Source organism: Lynx rufus, unplaced genomic scaffold (genome assembly GCF_022079265.1).
Source record: "Lynx rufus isolate CCGP_SWC_20201006 ecotype Redwood Valley unplaced genomic scaffold, mLynRuf1.p SCAF_1, whole genome shotgun sequence".
Taxonomy (NCBI): Eukaryota; Metazoa; Chordata; class Mammalia; order Carnivora; family Felidae; genus Lynx; species Lynx rufus.
In genome coordinates this window covers 24,950,032-24,965,735 of record NW_025814823.1, presented here as the reverse complement: position 1 = coordinate 24,965,735, position 15,704 = coordinate 24,950,032, and the positions used below count along the sequence as shown (strand labels likewise).

The window sequence follows — 15,704 nt, the reverse complement described above, 5'->3', positions numbered from 1 at the left end:
CTGTGGTATATCCAGACCATGGAATACTACAAGGACCAACTACTGACACGTGTAACAACTTGGATGAAACTCAAGGAAATTATGCAGAATGAAAAGGATACATACGGCCTGATTCCATTATGCAATATTTGTGAAATAAAAATTGTAAAATGGAGGACACATTAGTGGCTGCCAGGGGCCAGGGACGAAAGAGAGGAGTCAAGTGTGGCTATAAAGGGGTCATACAGGGAGTCCTGTGATACACAGTTGAGTATCTTGACTGTGGTAACGGTAATGCAAGGTTACACAGCCACTACTGGAAAACGGTATGGAGGGTCCACAAAAAAACTAAAAATAGAACCACCGTATGATCCAGTAATCCCATTCCTGGGTATATATATATACCCAATGGAATTGAAATCAGGAACTGGAAGAGGTATCTGCACTCCCATATTCACTATAGCATTATTCGTAATAGTCGAGACATGGAAGCAACTGAAATGTCCCCTGACAAATGGATACAAAAAAATGTGGCATATACATATAATGGAATATTATTCAGCCTTAAAAAAGAAAGGAATAAAAAAAAGGAAAAGAAAAGGGAGGGGAAAAAAAGGAAATCTTGCCATGTGAGATAACATAGATGAACCTGGAGGACGTTATGCTGAGTGAGATAAGTCACCCACAGAACAACAAACACTATGTGTGTGATACCACTCATATGTGGAATCTAAAACAGTCAAACTCTTAGTAGAATGCTAACTGACAGGGCTGGAGATAGAAGGAAACACAAAGATATTAGTCAAGGGTACAAAGTTTCAGTTGTATAAGATGAGTAAGTCCTAGAGATCTACACTATAGCATAATGCCTGCCCACAGTTATAATACTGTGTTGGAAACTCAAAAATTTGGTAAGAGGGTAGATCTTATGTTAAATGTTCTCATCACATACATACAAAATAACAGAGAACCTGAGGAAACTTCTGCAGGTGATGGTTATGTTTAGCCATAGACTGTAGTGAAGGTTTCATGATTATATACGTATCCCCAAGCTCAAGTTGTATACATTAAATATGTGCAGCTTTTTGTATGTCAATCCTATCTCAATAAAGTGGTTTTTAAAAAATACATACAGCTACACACACACACACACACACACACACACACACACACACACACACACTATAATAATAGGCTTTGAGCCCTTAAAAGAATTACAGAATAATTCTAAATACTATTAGCAATGTATTTTAATAATAAAAATATACGTATAGAATGCTTTAATAATTAAAGGCCACAAAGAAGAAACTTAAAACAATTTTTAAAGAATAGAGATGAGCCCCACATAACATCTAGGAAAAAATAAGTTAAATGATAGCTTAGATGCAGCTAAGAGATAATTAGTAAAAAAAAAAAGATTACATCTGAGGATACAACCCAGGAAACAAAAGAGAGATAAAGAGATGAAAGTTAAGAATCAAAGATGATACAATAAGAAGATTCGACATATGTCTAATCTATGCTGTTTAGAGTCACCTTTAAAACAAAAAGATACAGTAAGGTTGAAAGGATGAAAAAAGATACTCATCAAATACTAACCAAAAGAAATGTTAGTAAAATAACGTTCAAGACAAAAAGCACTATTAGGGATAAAGAGGGTCATTCTACAATGATGAAAGGAATAATGTGCCTTATGAGTACCTAACAGTGAAGGCTTCAAATATTCAAAGCAAAAACTGATCAAATCACACAAAATTGACAAATTCACAATGACAGTGGAAGATTCAATTCACTTCTTTGTAATGTTAGAAAAGGCAGACTAAAACTAATTCCGTGTAGATTTGAAAGCATGGTTAACAAGCTTGATCTCAGAGACACCCTTTGCGTCCAACAATTAAAAGCACACGCAGAACATTTATAAAAATTTCTGAGCCACAGCTAAGTCTTAACAAATACAAATCCCAAAGAGCTGACTTCAAAGTCTTTTCTGACAACAATTAAAATTAGGGAAGGGGATTTATTTTAAAAAGTATGATTAAAAATTTTAAATCCCTTTTCTACGTAACTCATGAGTCAAAGAAGAAATTGTATTAAAACTTAGAAATAGTGTTTAGAATGGTTACTAATACAATTATCACACATTTCATAACAAAGGAAAACCCAAGAGTAGAAATTAATAGACCAAAAGAGATACAAAGGATACAAAAGAGATACAAACCAAAGATTAGTTTTTTGAAAAGACTCAATCAAAATAGCTATATCTTTGGCAAGACTGAGCAAGAAAAACAAGGAAACATAGTCATAATAGAGATTTAAAAGAGTTTTGAAACATCTTTGTATCAAAATTTTGAAATTTCTTAGAAAAATATAACTTACTATACTGCTTTAAGAAAAAAAAAACAAATCTATGACTATTATAATAATCTAAATCTGAAATTCTTGTAAGAAACTCAATTGGTAGTAAAAGCTCTAACCATCAAAAAAATAGGAAACCAGGTTTAACAGACAACTGTCGTTAAACTGTCACAGAATACATAAGTAATCATACGTAAATTATTCTAGAGGAAAAAAAGAAGCAACACTTCCCAACACATTTTATATGTCTAGTATAACTTTGATTCCCAAACCAAACAAGAACATAAAAAATGAACTATGCAGTGGTAATGCTAGAAGCTGTTCAGGCTGGCTTGAAAGAGCCAATTGTGCACATCTCTTCTGCTGTTAGCAGCTCAAAATCTGCTATTTTATAGCATGGAAATTGGCAAAAGCTAAAAGCCAGGGCTTTTTCTGAAGAGTTCATTGTTCAGAATTTATCAACATGCCACTAATTATATGTAATCTCAGCTGAAAACACAGATACTTAATTCAACATTAAATTTTAACAAACTGATTCTAAAACTTTAAAAAAATGAAAAAATTCCATTTATCTTAGAAATGCCAGGATAGGGGCACCTGAGTGGTTCAGCCGGTTGAACATCTGACTCTTGATTTCAGCTAAGGTCATGATCTCATAGTTCAGTTCATGAGACTGAGTCCCACATCGGGCTCTGTGCTGACAGCACAGAGCCTGCTTGGGATTCTCTCTCTCCCTAGCTCTCTGCCCTTCCCCCATGCACGTGGTGTGCTCGCTCTCAAAATAAACATTAAAAAAAAAAGAAATGCCAGAATAGTAAGAAATTTTTAAAAATATATAAGGGGCACCTGGGTGGCACAGTCGGTTAAGCGTCCGACTTCAGCCAGGTCACGATCTCACAGTCTGTGAGTTCGAGCCCCGCATCAGGCTCTGGGCTGATGGCTCGGAGCCTGGAGCCTGTTTCCGATTCTGTGTCTCCCTCTCTCTCTGCCCCTTCCCCGTACATGCTCTGTCTCTCCCCCATTCATGCTCTCTCTCTGTCCCAAAAAAAAAATAAATAAACGTTGAAAAAAAAAAATCTTAAAAAAAAAATAAAAATATATAAAACGTAAGTAAAAAAGTTAAAGGGACCAACTATGACCTTCTCAAGATCCAGAAAAAAATGGTCATGATAGAAGCTGTTAGCTAAGTTGGGAAAATTAGCAGACATCCTTAACACAGTAAAACACATCTGCTAAAAATCTTCAAACACGATGCTTAAGAGTGAAATGCCAACAATAATACTTTAAAATCTGAAACAGAGCAAAGAAGCCTGTTATACCACTCATATCCCATATTATACTGAAAAAGATTCTCAGCAGGTTATTGACAGTACATAATCAGAAAAGCCAAATCTGTGTGTTCCCAGACATAAAGGTTTAAGAGAATCTAACTAGATCTACTATGAAAATACAGCAACGTAACAACGTAAGATTAATATACAAATCTCAATTATCATTTCCATACACCAACAGAGTTTAGAAAATAAAGATTTTAAAAAGATATTATTTAGTGACACAGTTATTCACTGAAGCACTGTTCAAAAACAAACAAGAGTGAACTACCTGAACATCTATCAATATAGGATTTACGGTAGTCTTCCCTATCTGTAGCTTTGCTTTCTGCGATTTCAGTTCCCCATGGTCACTGGGATCCAGAAGCAGGGGATTCTCCTCCTGACATCTGGTCAGAAGGTCAAAAGTAGCCTAAGGCTACCTCATGATGTCTACATTATTCACCTCACTTCCTTTCATCACACAGGCATACACCATGTCACCTCACAAGGGTGAGTACGGTACAGTAAGAATTTCGAGAAAACCACATTCACGTAATTCTCACTGCAGTATATTACCATTGTTTTATTATTAGTTAATGTCTTACTGTGCTTAATTTATAAATTAAACTTCATCAAAGGTGTGTATGTACAGGAAAAGACCCAATATATATAGAATTCAGTATTTTTTTAATGTTTATTTATTTGAGAGTGCGTGTGTGTGCACGTGCATGGGGAAGGGGAGATCCAGAATCCCACGTGGGCACCTGAAAGATGCTCAATATCACTCATCATCAGGGAAACACAAATCAAAACCACAATGAGATACCACCTCACACCTGTCAGAATGGCTAAAATCAACAATACAAGAAACAACAGGTGGTGTGGAGGATGTGGAGAAAGGGAGCCCTCCTCCTGCACTGTCGGTGGGAATGCAAACTGGTCCAGCCACTGTGCAAAAGAGTGGAGGTTCTTCAAAAGGTTAAAAACACGGGGCGCCTGGGTGGCGCAGTCGGTTAAGCGTCCGACTTCAGCCAGGTCACGATCTCGCGGTCCGGGAGTTCGAGCCCCGCGTCAGGCTCTGGGCTGATGGCTCAGAGCCTGGAGCCTGTTTCCGATTCTGTGTCTCCCTCTCTCTCTGCCCCTCCCCCGTTCATGCTCTGTCTCTCTCTGTCCCAAAAATAAATAAACGTTGAAAAAAAAATTAAAAAAAAAAAAAAAAAAAAAAAAAAAAACAGAACCACCCTGCGATACAGCACTGGCACTACTAGGTATTTACCTAAAGAATATAAAAATACTACTTTTGACCTAAAGAATATAAAAATACTGCTGCAAAAGGATACATGTCCCTCTGTATGTACAGCATCATTTATAATACCCAAATTATGGAAAACAGCCCAACATCCACTGACTGATGAATGGGTAAAGAAGATGTGGTATGTACATACACTATGGAATATTATTCGGCCATAAAAAAGGACGAAATCTTGCCATTTGCAATGACATAAAGTCAGAGAGTATAATGCTAAGTGAAATAAGTCAGAGACAAATACCGTAGGTTTACACGCATGTGGAATTTACAAATAAGTAAAGATTTAAAAAAAAGAGAGAAGCAAAGCAGAAACCAGACTCTTAACTACAGAGAACTACCAGAGCTCTGGCGGGTGAGGGGATGGGTTCGACAGGGGATGGGGATTAAGGAGCATACTTGTGATTAGCACTGGGACTGTACAGAAGTGCTGAATCTCTATACTGCATACCTGAAACTAGTATTACACTGTATGTTAACTAACTCGAATTTAAATAAAAACTTATAAAAAACTTTACAGTATATCCTACAGTAGACAAATGCACCAAAAAGAAGGGGTTAGTTGTTTATCAAGTTGACCGAAGTGGAATGATCTCCAAGGTATTTTTTAAGTGAAAACAGCAGGCTATAGAGCAATACATACGTTTTTTTAAAAAGTGCGTTTGTAAAACCAGAGGGGATGAGTACACACACAAATCTGCTTGTGTAAAATATTTCTGGGAAGGATACAGACAAAACTGGCAAGAGAATGAATGAGGTCAGGGGTAGCGGGGAGGTCTCTCACCACATATCCTTCCATACTTTTGAAATTTTGAGCCATGTGAATGCATTATTAAAAAGAGAGAGAACTTTTTTTAATAAGCGCACCAAAAATGCTGGGTACCCAGGAATAAAACCTGTACAAGGCTTTAACAGGAAAAAGTTATAAATTCATCAATTTGATGCACTTGAAAAAAAATCCAACAGTTTTTCATGAAATTTTTTAAAAAACAACTCATTTAAAAAACGTGTATGAAAAAGCAAAAGGCCAAGAAAAGCGACGACTACTATGCAGGAGAAGGTAAGGGGCCTTCAGCTTAATGTGAAGCTGTAATGTTGACCAAGATGGACCAAAAGACCAACAGAAAGAATGAGTGCTCAGAATTCTGTAGAAGCATTTTAGGGGAGGGAGAGAAGACAGTGGAGGGAAAAAGGCCAAAACGAATTCGGTCCAAGCAGTTCGGAGACAAAATACGTTTAGGTGGGTAGTCACTGGGTGATGGCAAACGCTTTTTAGCGGAAGGAAAGTGGCTCGAGATTCTGATATGCGATAATCGGAGGTGGTGTGAAGCGAGCACAAGCACACTGCGGGATACACGGTCGTGTCTGATACCATGAAGTTTGAAAGTCCACCATTTTAATCCCACTTGAATAATAATCTTACCATACATGTACCTGTTTCCTAAAAATTATTTTCTTTTCATTCTACTTTTATGCCTGACAGCAATTTTCTTAGTGTTCCACATTAATCAAGAGGGTAGGCATGACTGGATATAATTCAACCAGGGGATCTTAGGATCAGGATCCATTCATCTTTCGCTGCTTGGGCAAATTCCTAAATCTTAGGAATTTAACGCTTCCTATTTGGAATTTATAGGGAAGGCCAAAATTCAACTAGGTGAAAATTACTTTGACTAAATGATGATTAATGAATGTAAAAAAGAATGCATTTAGAAAAGAAACCTTAAATGATTTAATAATTTCTATATAAACATACAAGATACAGTTTATTGACAAGTCAAAAACCTTACCCTTTTCAGGTAATTCTGGACCTCTCCCCCTACTTCTGCCCATCCGGTCATTCCTAATTTCACTTCGAGACTCATTTCTGGCATCATTCCTTATTTCAGTACGAGAGCTTTCTTCTCTCAAATGGTTTCTGCCATAACTTCGGGATTCTTCCTGATAGGCATCCTCCTTTCGATGGGTGTCTCGACTTTCACGGTCCCTGTAGTCGTGGGTATCACGAGCAGACCGAGAATCTCTGGGATCACGGCTCTCTTTGTTATCTCTGCTATAATCTCTCATCTCCCTGGAGTCCCGAATGTCTCTGGAGTCCCTCAGTTCCCGTCGGTCTCTAGTATCCCTGGCATCTCTTCGATCCCGGCCATCTCGAGGTTCTCGGTCATCTCTGTGGTCTCTAGAAGAGCTCAGATCCTGTTCATACTCTCGTTCTTCTCTTGTGTCCTTTTCTCTATCTCTTTTGCTTCTGGTCTCTGTAAGGCAAGTGGGGGAACGAACTAGAATTCCTTTCACAAAATTTTGAGAAACAAGACAATTTACGCAATTTGGAGCTTAAACAATTTTTGAAACATAGTAATTCATGTTCGTTGCAGACAAGAAAGAAAGAAAACATGGGCAAATAAGAAAATTAAGACCATATAGAAGCTAAAATTCCAAAGGTAATTTTATTAACGCCTGGATATAACTTTGTTCTTGATTAGATAAACTCTGAATAGGATCTTCCAGTGCCCTAACTTACCCATACTTACAGATCTTCAACAACTGAAACAAGTTGATCTCCTATCACTGATGGCTTACTTTTTAGAAACTACTTTTAGATCCAGAGGTACACAGTGACTTTAACCACCTCCACCAGACTAGACCACCCATGACCACCTCAAATGTACTTAAAGCACTTAAGAGTGGCCTACAGTTAGTAAGGTGGCTGGCAAAGGGATATTGTTAGTCACCCTCTCTTTTCTTCAACTGTTTAGTGGGATCACTCCTGTCTCTAAAGTTTTCTCTACTTAAAGCATTTTCTAATAGTTCATAGAAAAATAAGAAAAGAGCTGCAGTTTTTCAGAAGTTGAAACAAAACTCACTGATCATTTATTTCAACCTTGTCAGTGTAAATGAAGAAATAAGAGGCCCAGAGCCTAAATGGCTCAGGCGACCCCCTTTCTAAAGGGAATCTGCGAAGAAGAGAAACTATTCTTTAGACATGCCTGGAAGAGGCATAAATTGATTATAGCATAAATCTGGTATGACATCAAAGGATTAACAAGAGAACCTCAAAAAACAAACACTGCCTTGTTTTTACATCAGTTTCCTTTATATGTTGCTCTTAGACTCTGGAACTGCCTCAAGATCTGAGGCTATTTTAGCAAATGTAGTAGCTTTAATACCTAAGACATTGTAAAGTTGTCTTCTTTTCTCTTTGCCCCATAGCTAGGTCTATAGACCTTCTCCAGCCACCTCAACACCCAGTGTCCACAAGACCCCCTAGATTCTCCCATTAATAACTCCTGCCAGTTACTTTGTCCATGTGCTTATATCCACAAATGCCTTTAAGAACAGAAGCATCAGGCAAGGATTTGAAGGTCTCCATCTGTTTTTGCGCATACCTGTGACTTCGAGTCCTCTTTCCATGCCAACTGTGCCTAAAAATATGTTCATTCACTACCAGATCCTTTTTCCACAGGTCCCCCATCTGTCTTTACAAATGTATCTAGTTACTGTATTTTGTCATCTACTTCCCCATTCTTCCACTAAAATTAGTTTTATTTCAGAAAATGACATCGAAATGGAGGAACAAACATCTGCTACATCTCTTATGTGGAAGGTTAAAGAAACATCTTCCTTACAAAGAAACTAAACACATGGTTTATTATTAAATGGATTCTTCCTGTAATATCAGCCACTCTTAGCCCAAAACAAGCATTCTTATAAGACTTAAATGAATACTATTTCCCCTCATCATTATTTCAAAACGAAGTTATTAAACACACTAAAGAGTTTTCATTCAGTCAGTGGTCATTAAATATATACTATATTCCTGGTCAACTCTAATTAAATATCTTATTAAAATTAATAGATAGGTGTTAAGAGAATTTTCCCATCTTACCAATGTTCCATAAATACTGCTATGCCAATCCGGTTCCAAAATCATGTACACAAGAAGCAATTCTATGCAACAGATGTTCTCTCTGGTCCCTACCTATGCATTCATCATTTTCTTGAATAAAAGAATCTGATTAACTATTGCTTGCACTGTTGATAGAGAACAACCAAATTCAACACCTTTCATAGGAGACTGCGGTACCATACTCAAGGAGAGGCTTATTTTAAAATGCATGTTAAACAGAAATGTTGCAAATAAGCGGTATTTCCTGAGTACTCATTACGTTCATACACCAACTCAGGAGAAGTTAGGAAAAAACTTTAAGTAAATAAGGACAAGAAGCTTGGACAAGGAGTAGAGAAAGAGATGTACTGCCAGATTAGAATAGCATCTCAGCTTGAAGAGGGAGTAGCAAATCCAAAGTTAACTTAATTCTCAGGGATCCAGAAAGGAAAACAGCTTTGCTTACTTCTTTCTGGAGTTACACCTAGAAACTGGATCGCGTGGTTTACACAGACCTTCTTAATGGTCCCCCAGCCCTTACCTCTTTATGAATGTCTGATGCTTTCAAACTCTACCCCCTGGGTTGCTGCTTTTCTTTCGTTCACATCTTTGGTTTTTTAAAGGATCAACTAAGCAATTAGAGGGATACTCTAAGAATCAGACAGTCCAAAATGTCTAGTACCGGAAGAAAGCACCGCCTTAGTATACACGAAAATGCCCATTTACACCATACATTTCATAGCTTATGTTCCCATATCATTAAAAGTGCCTCCTACTGCCCTCAAGAACTCTTCTGTTACAGAAGACTTACAACACAGCTCTACTCTTTTCCTTAATACAAAAATAAACCTGAATGTCCGGTTTTTTAATAAAGAAAATACTTAAAGAACTCTAAAAAAATCAAGATAAAGTACATACCTTCCCTTCTTTCATGACGCCGATCATGAGACTGTGAAGCTCGTTCATGGTCATGCCTCCCTTTCTCTCGCATTGGAGAGCGATGTCTTGGGGGACTTTGCTTTCTCTGAGGAGAAGACAGAGAATGTGAAGGGTAAGGAGAAGCAGAGCGTCGTAAAGGTGGAGTTATTGTCCTCTGATATGATGGCGAAGGAGTCCTTTTTCGACGAGGAGAAGGAGAATGTCTTTGAATAGATGATCCTGACTGTGAGGAAGATGAGTGATGTCTAGAAGATAGAGGAGAATGATGCTGTCCTACTGGGGAAGTAGACCTGTAAAAAAAAAAAAAGCAACAATGAAGAGCCTGAATGTTAAAGCTAAAAGCGTGAACCATAATTCCAGGATAAATTTCAATTCACAGTGCTGTACAATACTCATTTTTTTTTCCAAATGTTTATTTACTTTTGAGAGAGAGAGAGAGAGAGACAGAGTGCGAATGGAGGAGGGGCAGAGACAGAAAGAGATGCAGAATCCGAAGCAGGTTCCAGGCTCTGAGCTGTCAGCACAGAGCCTGACGCAGGGCTCGAACCCACAGACCGTGAGATCATGACCTGGGCCGAAGTCGTACGCTTAACCGACTGAGCCACCCAGGTGCCCCTAAGTTAATTTTTTAAGATCTGATTTTAAGTCAGCCCAAGGCAACAGTTGTAGATGAGATATGCACTGCCTTGCTCCCAAGCTTTGGCTCTAAGGTACACTTCCTTTTCCAGGTAACACTGTCCCTGAGCACAGGTAGGGAGAACACTACCCTCACTTACAGTATGGAATTCACTCTTATCAGAGATCATCTCTGACAGTGTGAGTAGGTACTTGGAGGGAGGAAACCAGAAAAAGCTGAAGAGAATACCCACTAGAAGATCTAGACAGAAAGTGGCTGTGAAAGGCTGGTAATTCAAGGCTGCAGGGAAAAGGAAAAGTTATCACTGGCTAAGCCAAACCTAGCCTGCACAGCCTGGGTTGACATTTAGGATGGGGAAAGAATGCTACAGTGAAGGAAAGGACATACTGTCCATACTGTCTGTATCTTAAATAACCAATGTTCACTCTTAGCCAGCACAGATTAAGTTCATGAGTCTTGGTTTATCTAAGGCTTCTTCTATGCCCTTCAAATCTTCTTTCACTGATGCCAGAGAAACAACTTATAACCTCACAAAGCACATCTGAATCACTCCTACAATGTGTTATGTCCTGGGCCCTGTCTACAATGAATATGCAAAATGTGTGTGTGATGGAAAGCTGGAACACATACATTTGTGCAATAACTAAAAAGAAATGTCTAAAAAATAAGAGACCACATAACCCAGATGAGTATATTCCTCAAAACAATCATTGTGAAGACTAGATGTTTGTTCCAAAAGATTCTGGAGTCCTGGTCAAAGTGTTTTAGATTTACATTCAGTGTCTATGATAGAGATGTTTTTAGCATCTACAATCCTAACCCAGGGTTTCTCACTCTTGGCAGTACTGACCTTTTGTATTCGGTAATTCTTTGTAGTGGGGAGGGGGGGTGTCCTGTACATCACAGGATGTCAGCAGCACCCCAGACTTCTACCCACCAGACGCCAGCACCACCTCCCTCTTACCCCCATTCATAACAATCGAAAATTACCCCAGACACTGCCAAATGTTCCCAGGGAGGCAAAACCACCCCTCATTGAGAACTGCTGCCCTTAACTACGCTGTTTATCAATGATGCCTTAGCAGACCTTTTATCAATAAAAGCTTCAAATACATAAAATATATGTTACTGACTCAGGAAAGTGATCCAGTATATTGGAAAGAATTTTGCAGAACAAGGATTTCAGCAAGTACACAAAAATACCTTTTGGATTAATAACTGACTAAAAAAAGTCAGCTAACTACAACATGCTGCCCTACTCGGGAAGTAGACATTCACCTAAATATTCCTGTTATCAGCAATTCCACTAAGCCTTCATGTCTTTCATAAAAATTATTTCCTCGTCATAAAAAAAAAAAAGCCATAAGCCACTGTAATTTAACCGACTCTTAACAGAAATGTTTTTACTTATAGGTATGAGTAGAAATGCTCAGAGTCTTACCCAAATTTGGAAAACCATCTATCATCAATGGACATTCAAATGCATCTTAGTCAACAGAAAAATACTGCAAGATTGAGAATCAGAATGGTTCTTGTTTGGTGCTTTCCAATTTCAATTTCATCAGGTTCTAGTCAATTTGGAAATATCTAAATTGACAAAATAAAAAATGTGGCTCTTCAATGAACTGAGATTTTGGTTAATTTTACTTATGGAGTATACTAAAAATGTTTCAAGAATGTCTGCAATACCTCTTGGTAATTAGTTCACAGAACTTAAAAAATGAGAGTTCATAATATCACTAAAAAAACACAATATAGTCTAATCACATTTCTATCCAAATTTGGTGCTGACAGGATGGAAGTTTTAAAAAACTTCAGTTCAAGCTTAGGATAATCACCCTACCAAATTAAGGTCAGAGCACCAACGTGCTATCAAGTTATGGTTTCAGCATTTTTCTGTTTACCTAGCCTTCAAGACAAAAAAAATTAAGAAAACTGTTGGTTTAATTTAACAGCATCTGTTATGGATTGAATGTTTGTGTCCCCCCAATTTCCACAAGTCCCCGATGTGATAGTACTTGAAGGTGAGGGTCTTTGGGAATAATTGGTTTAGATGAGATCCTATGGGAGGGGCTCCCATTTTGAGATTAGTGTCCTTACAAGCAAAGGAAGAGAACAGAGCTCACTCTCTCTCCCCTCCCTGTGAAGACACAGTGAGAAGACAGCTGTCTATGAAGTGAGCCTCTCCCCAGGGATCTCATCTGTCAGAACCTTAACCTTGGACTTCCCAGCCTCTACACCTGTGAGACATGAATATCTGTTTAGTTTAAGCTACTCAGCTGTTTTGTTATAACAGCCCAAGTTGGCTAAGACAGCATCGTTATATCTTCCTGTTATTATTCTTTTAAAAGTCTGATAACTAAAGAATAGTGAAAAGAGAGGATCTGTTACCAAAACAATATGGGTCAAATTATGGATGCCAGCCTAACTGGACCTGGGCCTATGTTCATTCTGCATATAGAAAATGTGTGAGTCTAAGAAATAAAACTGTCTTTGAAACCTGGTGAAAATTATTAGTACTTTGGCTTTTAAACTACTGCAGAGATATATTAAAATACATTTCTACTTAGAAGAGCAGTAATTTTAGATTAACTAGTCTTAGGCTCTGGAACTGGATTGTTTCTCACCCGAGGGAGAAAAAGGAGGGGATATTTGAAGCTCAAATAAAGAAAAAAGAAGAGTTTATTGCATGAAGAGAAGGTATATACCTTAAAACAGAAAACTGCACACTGTTAGCAAAAGTACTGTGATTTATAGCACACAGAGAAAGCCAATCTTTAGTCTGACTTAATTCTAATAAAAAAAGTTTTTAATGCTGATATAATTAAGACACAATATGAGATGAGAATATTTAGGGTATATTTCACTTGGGGAAAAATGTGAAAGATTATGAAGTTAAAAAAAATGTCTCTCATTCAAGATACTATATTTTACCTACAAACCAATATGTTTACCCTGCACTTTCTTAAAATTACTAATACCACTTTTTCTTACAATGATGGTTTCTATTCCTCCAATATGAAAATATGCTTTCATAATGTAACAGTTATAACTCACCCTTTAAAATCATCATGCAAAAAGTATACTTAAAAAAACCCCACAAATGGACTATGAACACTACCAAAATCTGCTTCCTGTGGTAAAATACAATATAACACGATACAGATTTCACACATAGAAATATTTAAGCTGTTTTATTTTACATAAGAAACATATCCTTATATAAAATAGTCATTTTAATTCACTGAGCAAATATTAAGTGAGCACCTTCTATGCTCCAAGCATTATTTTTGGCACTAAGAATGCAGAGGCAAAGAAGGCAGACAAAACCACTCACATAATAATAATAATAATAATAATAATAGTAATAATAATAATAGCAATAATAATAATACCAATAATAACAGCAGGTAACACATATATTGCTGTGTACATGACACCGTTTTAAGTACTCTCCATATAATAACTCATTTCCTGTTTATGACAACACCCCTAAAATAAGAGAGCCAGTGGACTGAAAACCAGTCTGTCCTAACTATATGGTCTAGAAGTAGACCACCACCAAGAAAGCAAAGCAATTTCAGCTCGTTAATGCAACAAAGTTTGTAAAACAGGGTAATGAAACAGAAACTGTTAGGTCCAAAAAATAAAATAAATGTGAGGCAGGCAACTTTAGGTTGCTTGGAAGGAAAGGGCCTTGACTGAGAAGGTGAAATCTGAACCAAGAGCTGAAAATCTGGGGACAGAACTTGCCTTGCATAGGGTTCAGCAACAACAAAGAAGGCAGGCGAGAGATATCACCAGACATGAGAAAAACAGACAGACAAGGGTAACTTCAACTTATGAGTGAAGAGTTACATGAGAGAAGGTCAGATGATGTGAAGTCATCCAGGTCATGGTAAAAGTCTGGATTTTATTCTCAGCATGAAGAAAATCCCTGAAGAGATTTAGGCAGGGAAGTGTCATTCAAAATCTAGCAAGATCTCAAAGGATAAAAATCATTATGAACATCTCAACAGATGCAGAAAAGGCACTGACAAAATCCAACATCCATTTATGATAAAAATTCTCAACAAAGTGGCTTTTGAAGGAACATACCTCAACATAACAAAAGCCATCTAGGACAAACCCACAATTAACATCATATCCAATGGTGAAAAACAGAGCTTTTCCCCTAAGATCAGGAACAAGACAAGGATGTCCACTCTCAGTGCTATTATTCAACATGGCACTGGAAGTCCTAGCCACACCAATCAGAGAAGAAAAAGAAATAAAAGACATCCAAATTGGTAAGGAAGAAATTAAACTGTCACTATTTGCAGATGACATGATACTATAAGGAGAAAACCCTGAAGTCTCCACCAAAACACTATCAGAATACATGAATTCAGTAAAGTTGCAGGGTGAAAAACTACATAGAAATTGATTGCATTTCTATACAATAATGACAAAGTAGCAAAGTGGTATTAAGAAAACCATTCCATTTACAATTGCACCAAAAAACAATCAAATACTTAGGAATAAACTTAAACAAGGAGGTGAAAGACCTGTACTCTGAAAACTATAAAACACTGATGAAAGAAATTGAAAATAACAAATGGAAAGACCTACTATGCTCATTGAGTGGAAGAATTAATATTGTTCAAAAGGCAATCTACAGATTCCATGTAATTCCTATCAAAATACCAACAGCATTTTTCACTGAACTAGAACACATAATCCTAAAATTTGTATGGAACCAAAAAGACCCTGAATAGCCAAAGCAATCTTGAGGAAAAAAAAAAAAAAAACAAAGCTGGAGGTATCACAATTCCAGATTTCAAGATATACTAAAAAACTATAGTGATCAAAACAGTATTGGTACTGGCACAAAAACAGACACATAGTTCAATGGAACAGGACAGAGAGCCCAGAAAGAAGCCCATGTTTACGTGGTCAATTAATTTATGACAAAAGAGGAAAGATTAAATGGGGAAATGGAGTAAATGGTGCTGGAAAACTGAACAGCTACATGCAAAAGAATGAAACTGGATCCTTTCTTCCACCATACATGAAAATACACTCAAAACGGATTAAAGACCTGAAACCATAAAACCTCTAGAAAAAAACATAGGCAGTCATTTTTTGACATCTGCCTTAACATTTTCCTAGATATGTCTCCTCAGGGAAGGGAAACAATAGCAAAGATAAACTACTGGGACTATACCAAAATAAAAAGCTTTTGTATAGCTAAGGAACCATCAACACAAAAAGGCAACTTACTGAATGGGAGAAAATACTTGTAGCAAA

General features: G+C 37.3%; 1 protein-coding gene across 5 annotated transcripts in view; it reads right to left on the bottom strand.

Moving 5' to 3' along the window:
- ZC3H13 (zinc finger CCCH-type containing 13) overlaps nucleotides 1–15,704 on the bottom strand; it is a 97,331-nt gene that overhangs the window by 27,252 nt on the left and 54,375 nt on the right. For 4 of the 5 annotated variants that reach the window (XM_047079893.1, XM_047079896.1, XM_047079900.1 and 1 more), the window contains 2 exons: nucleotides 9,758–10,068; nucleotides 6,744–7,208 (listed from right to left, as the gene is read on the bottom strand). In XM_047079893.1, coding sequence (XP_046935849.1) covers nucleotides 6,744–7,208; nucleotides 9,758–10,068 — 776 coding nt within the window. Of the gene's footprint in view, nucleotides 1–6,743; nucleotides 7,209–9,757; nucleotides 10,069–11,856; nucleotides 11,930–15,704 lie in introns of those variants that run through there. The other variant, XM_047079914.1, reaches the window with a different exon arrangement.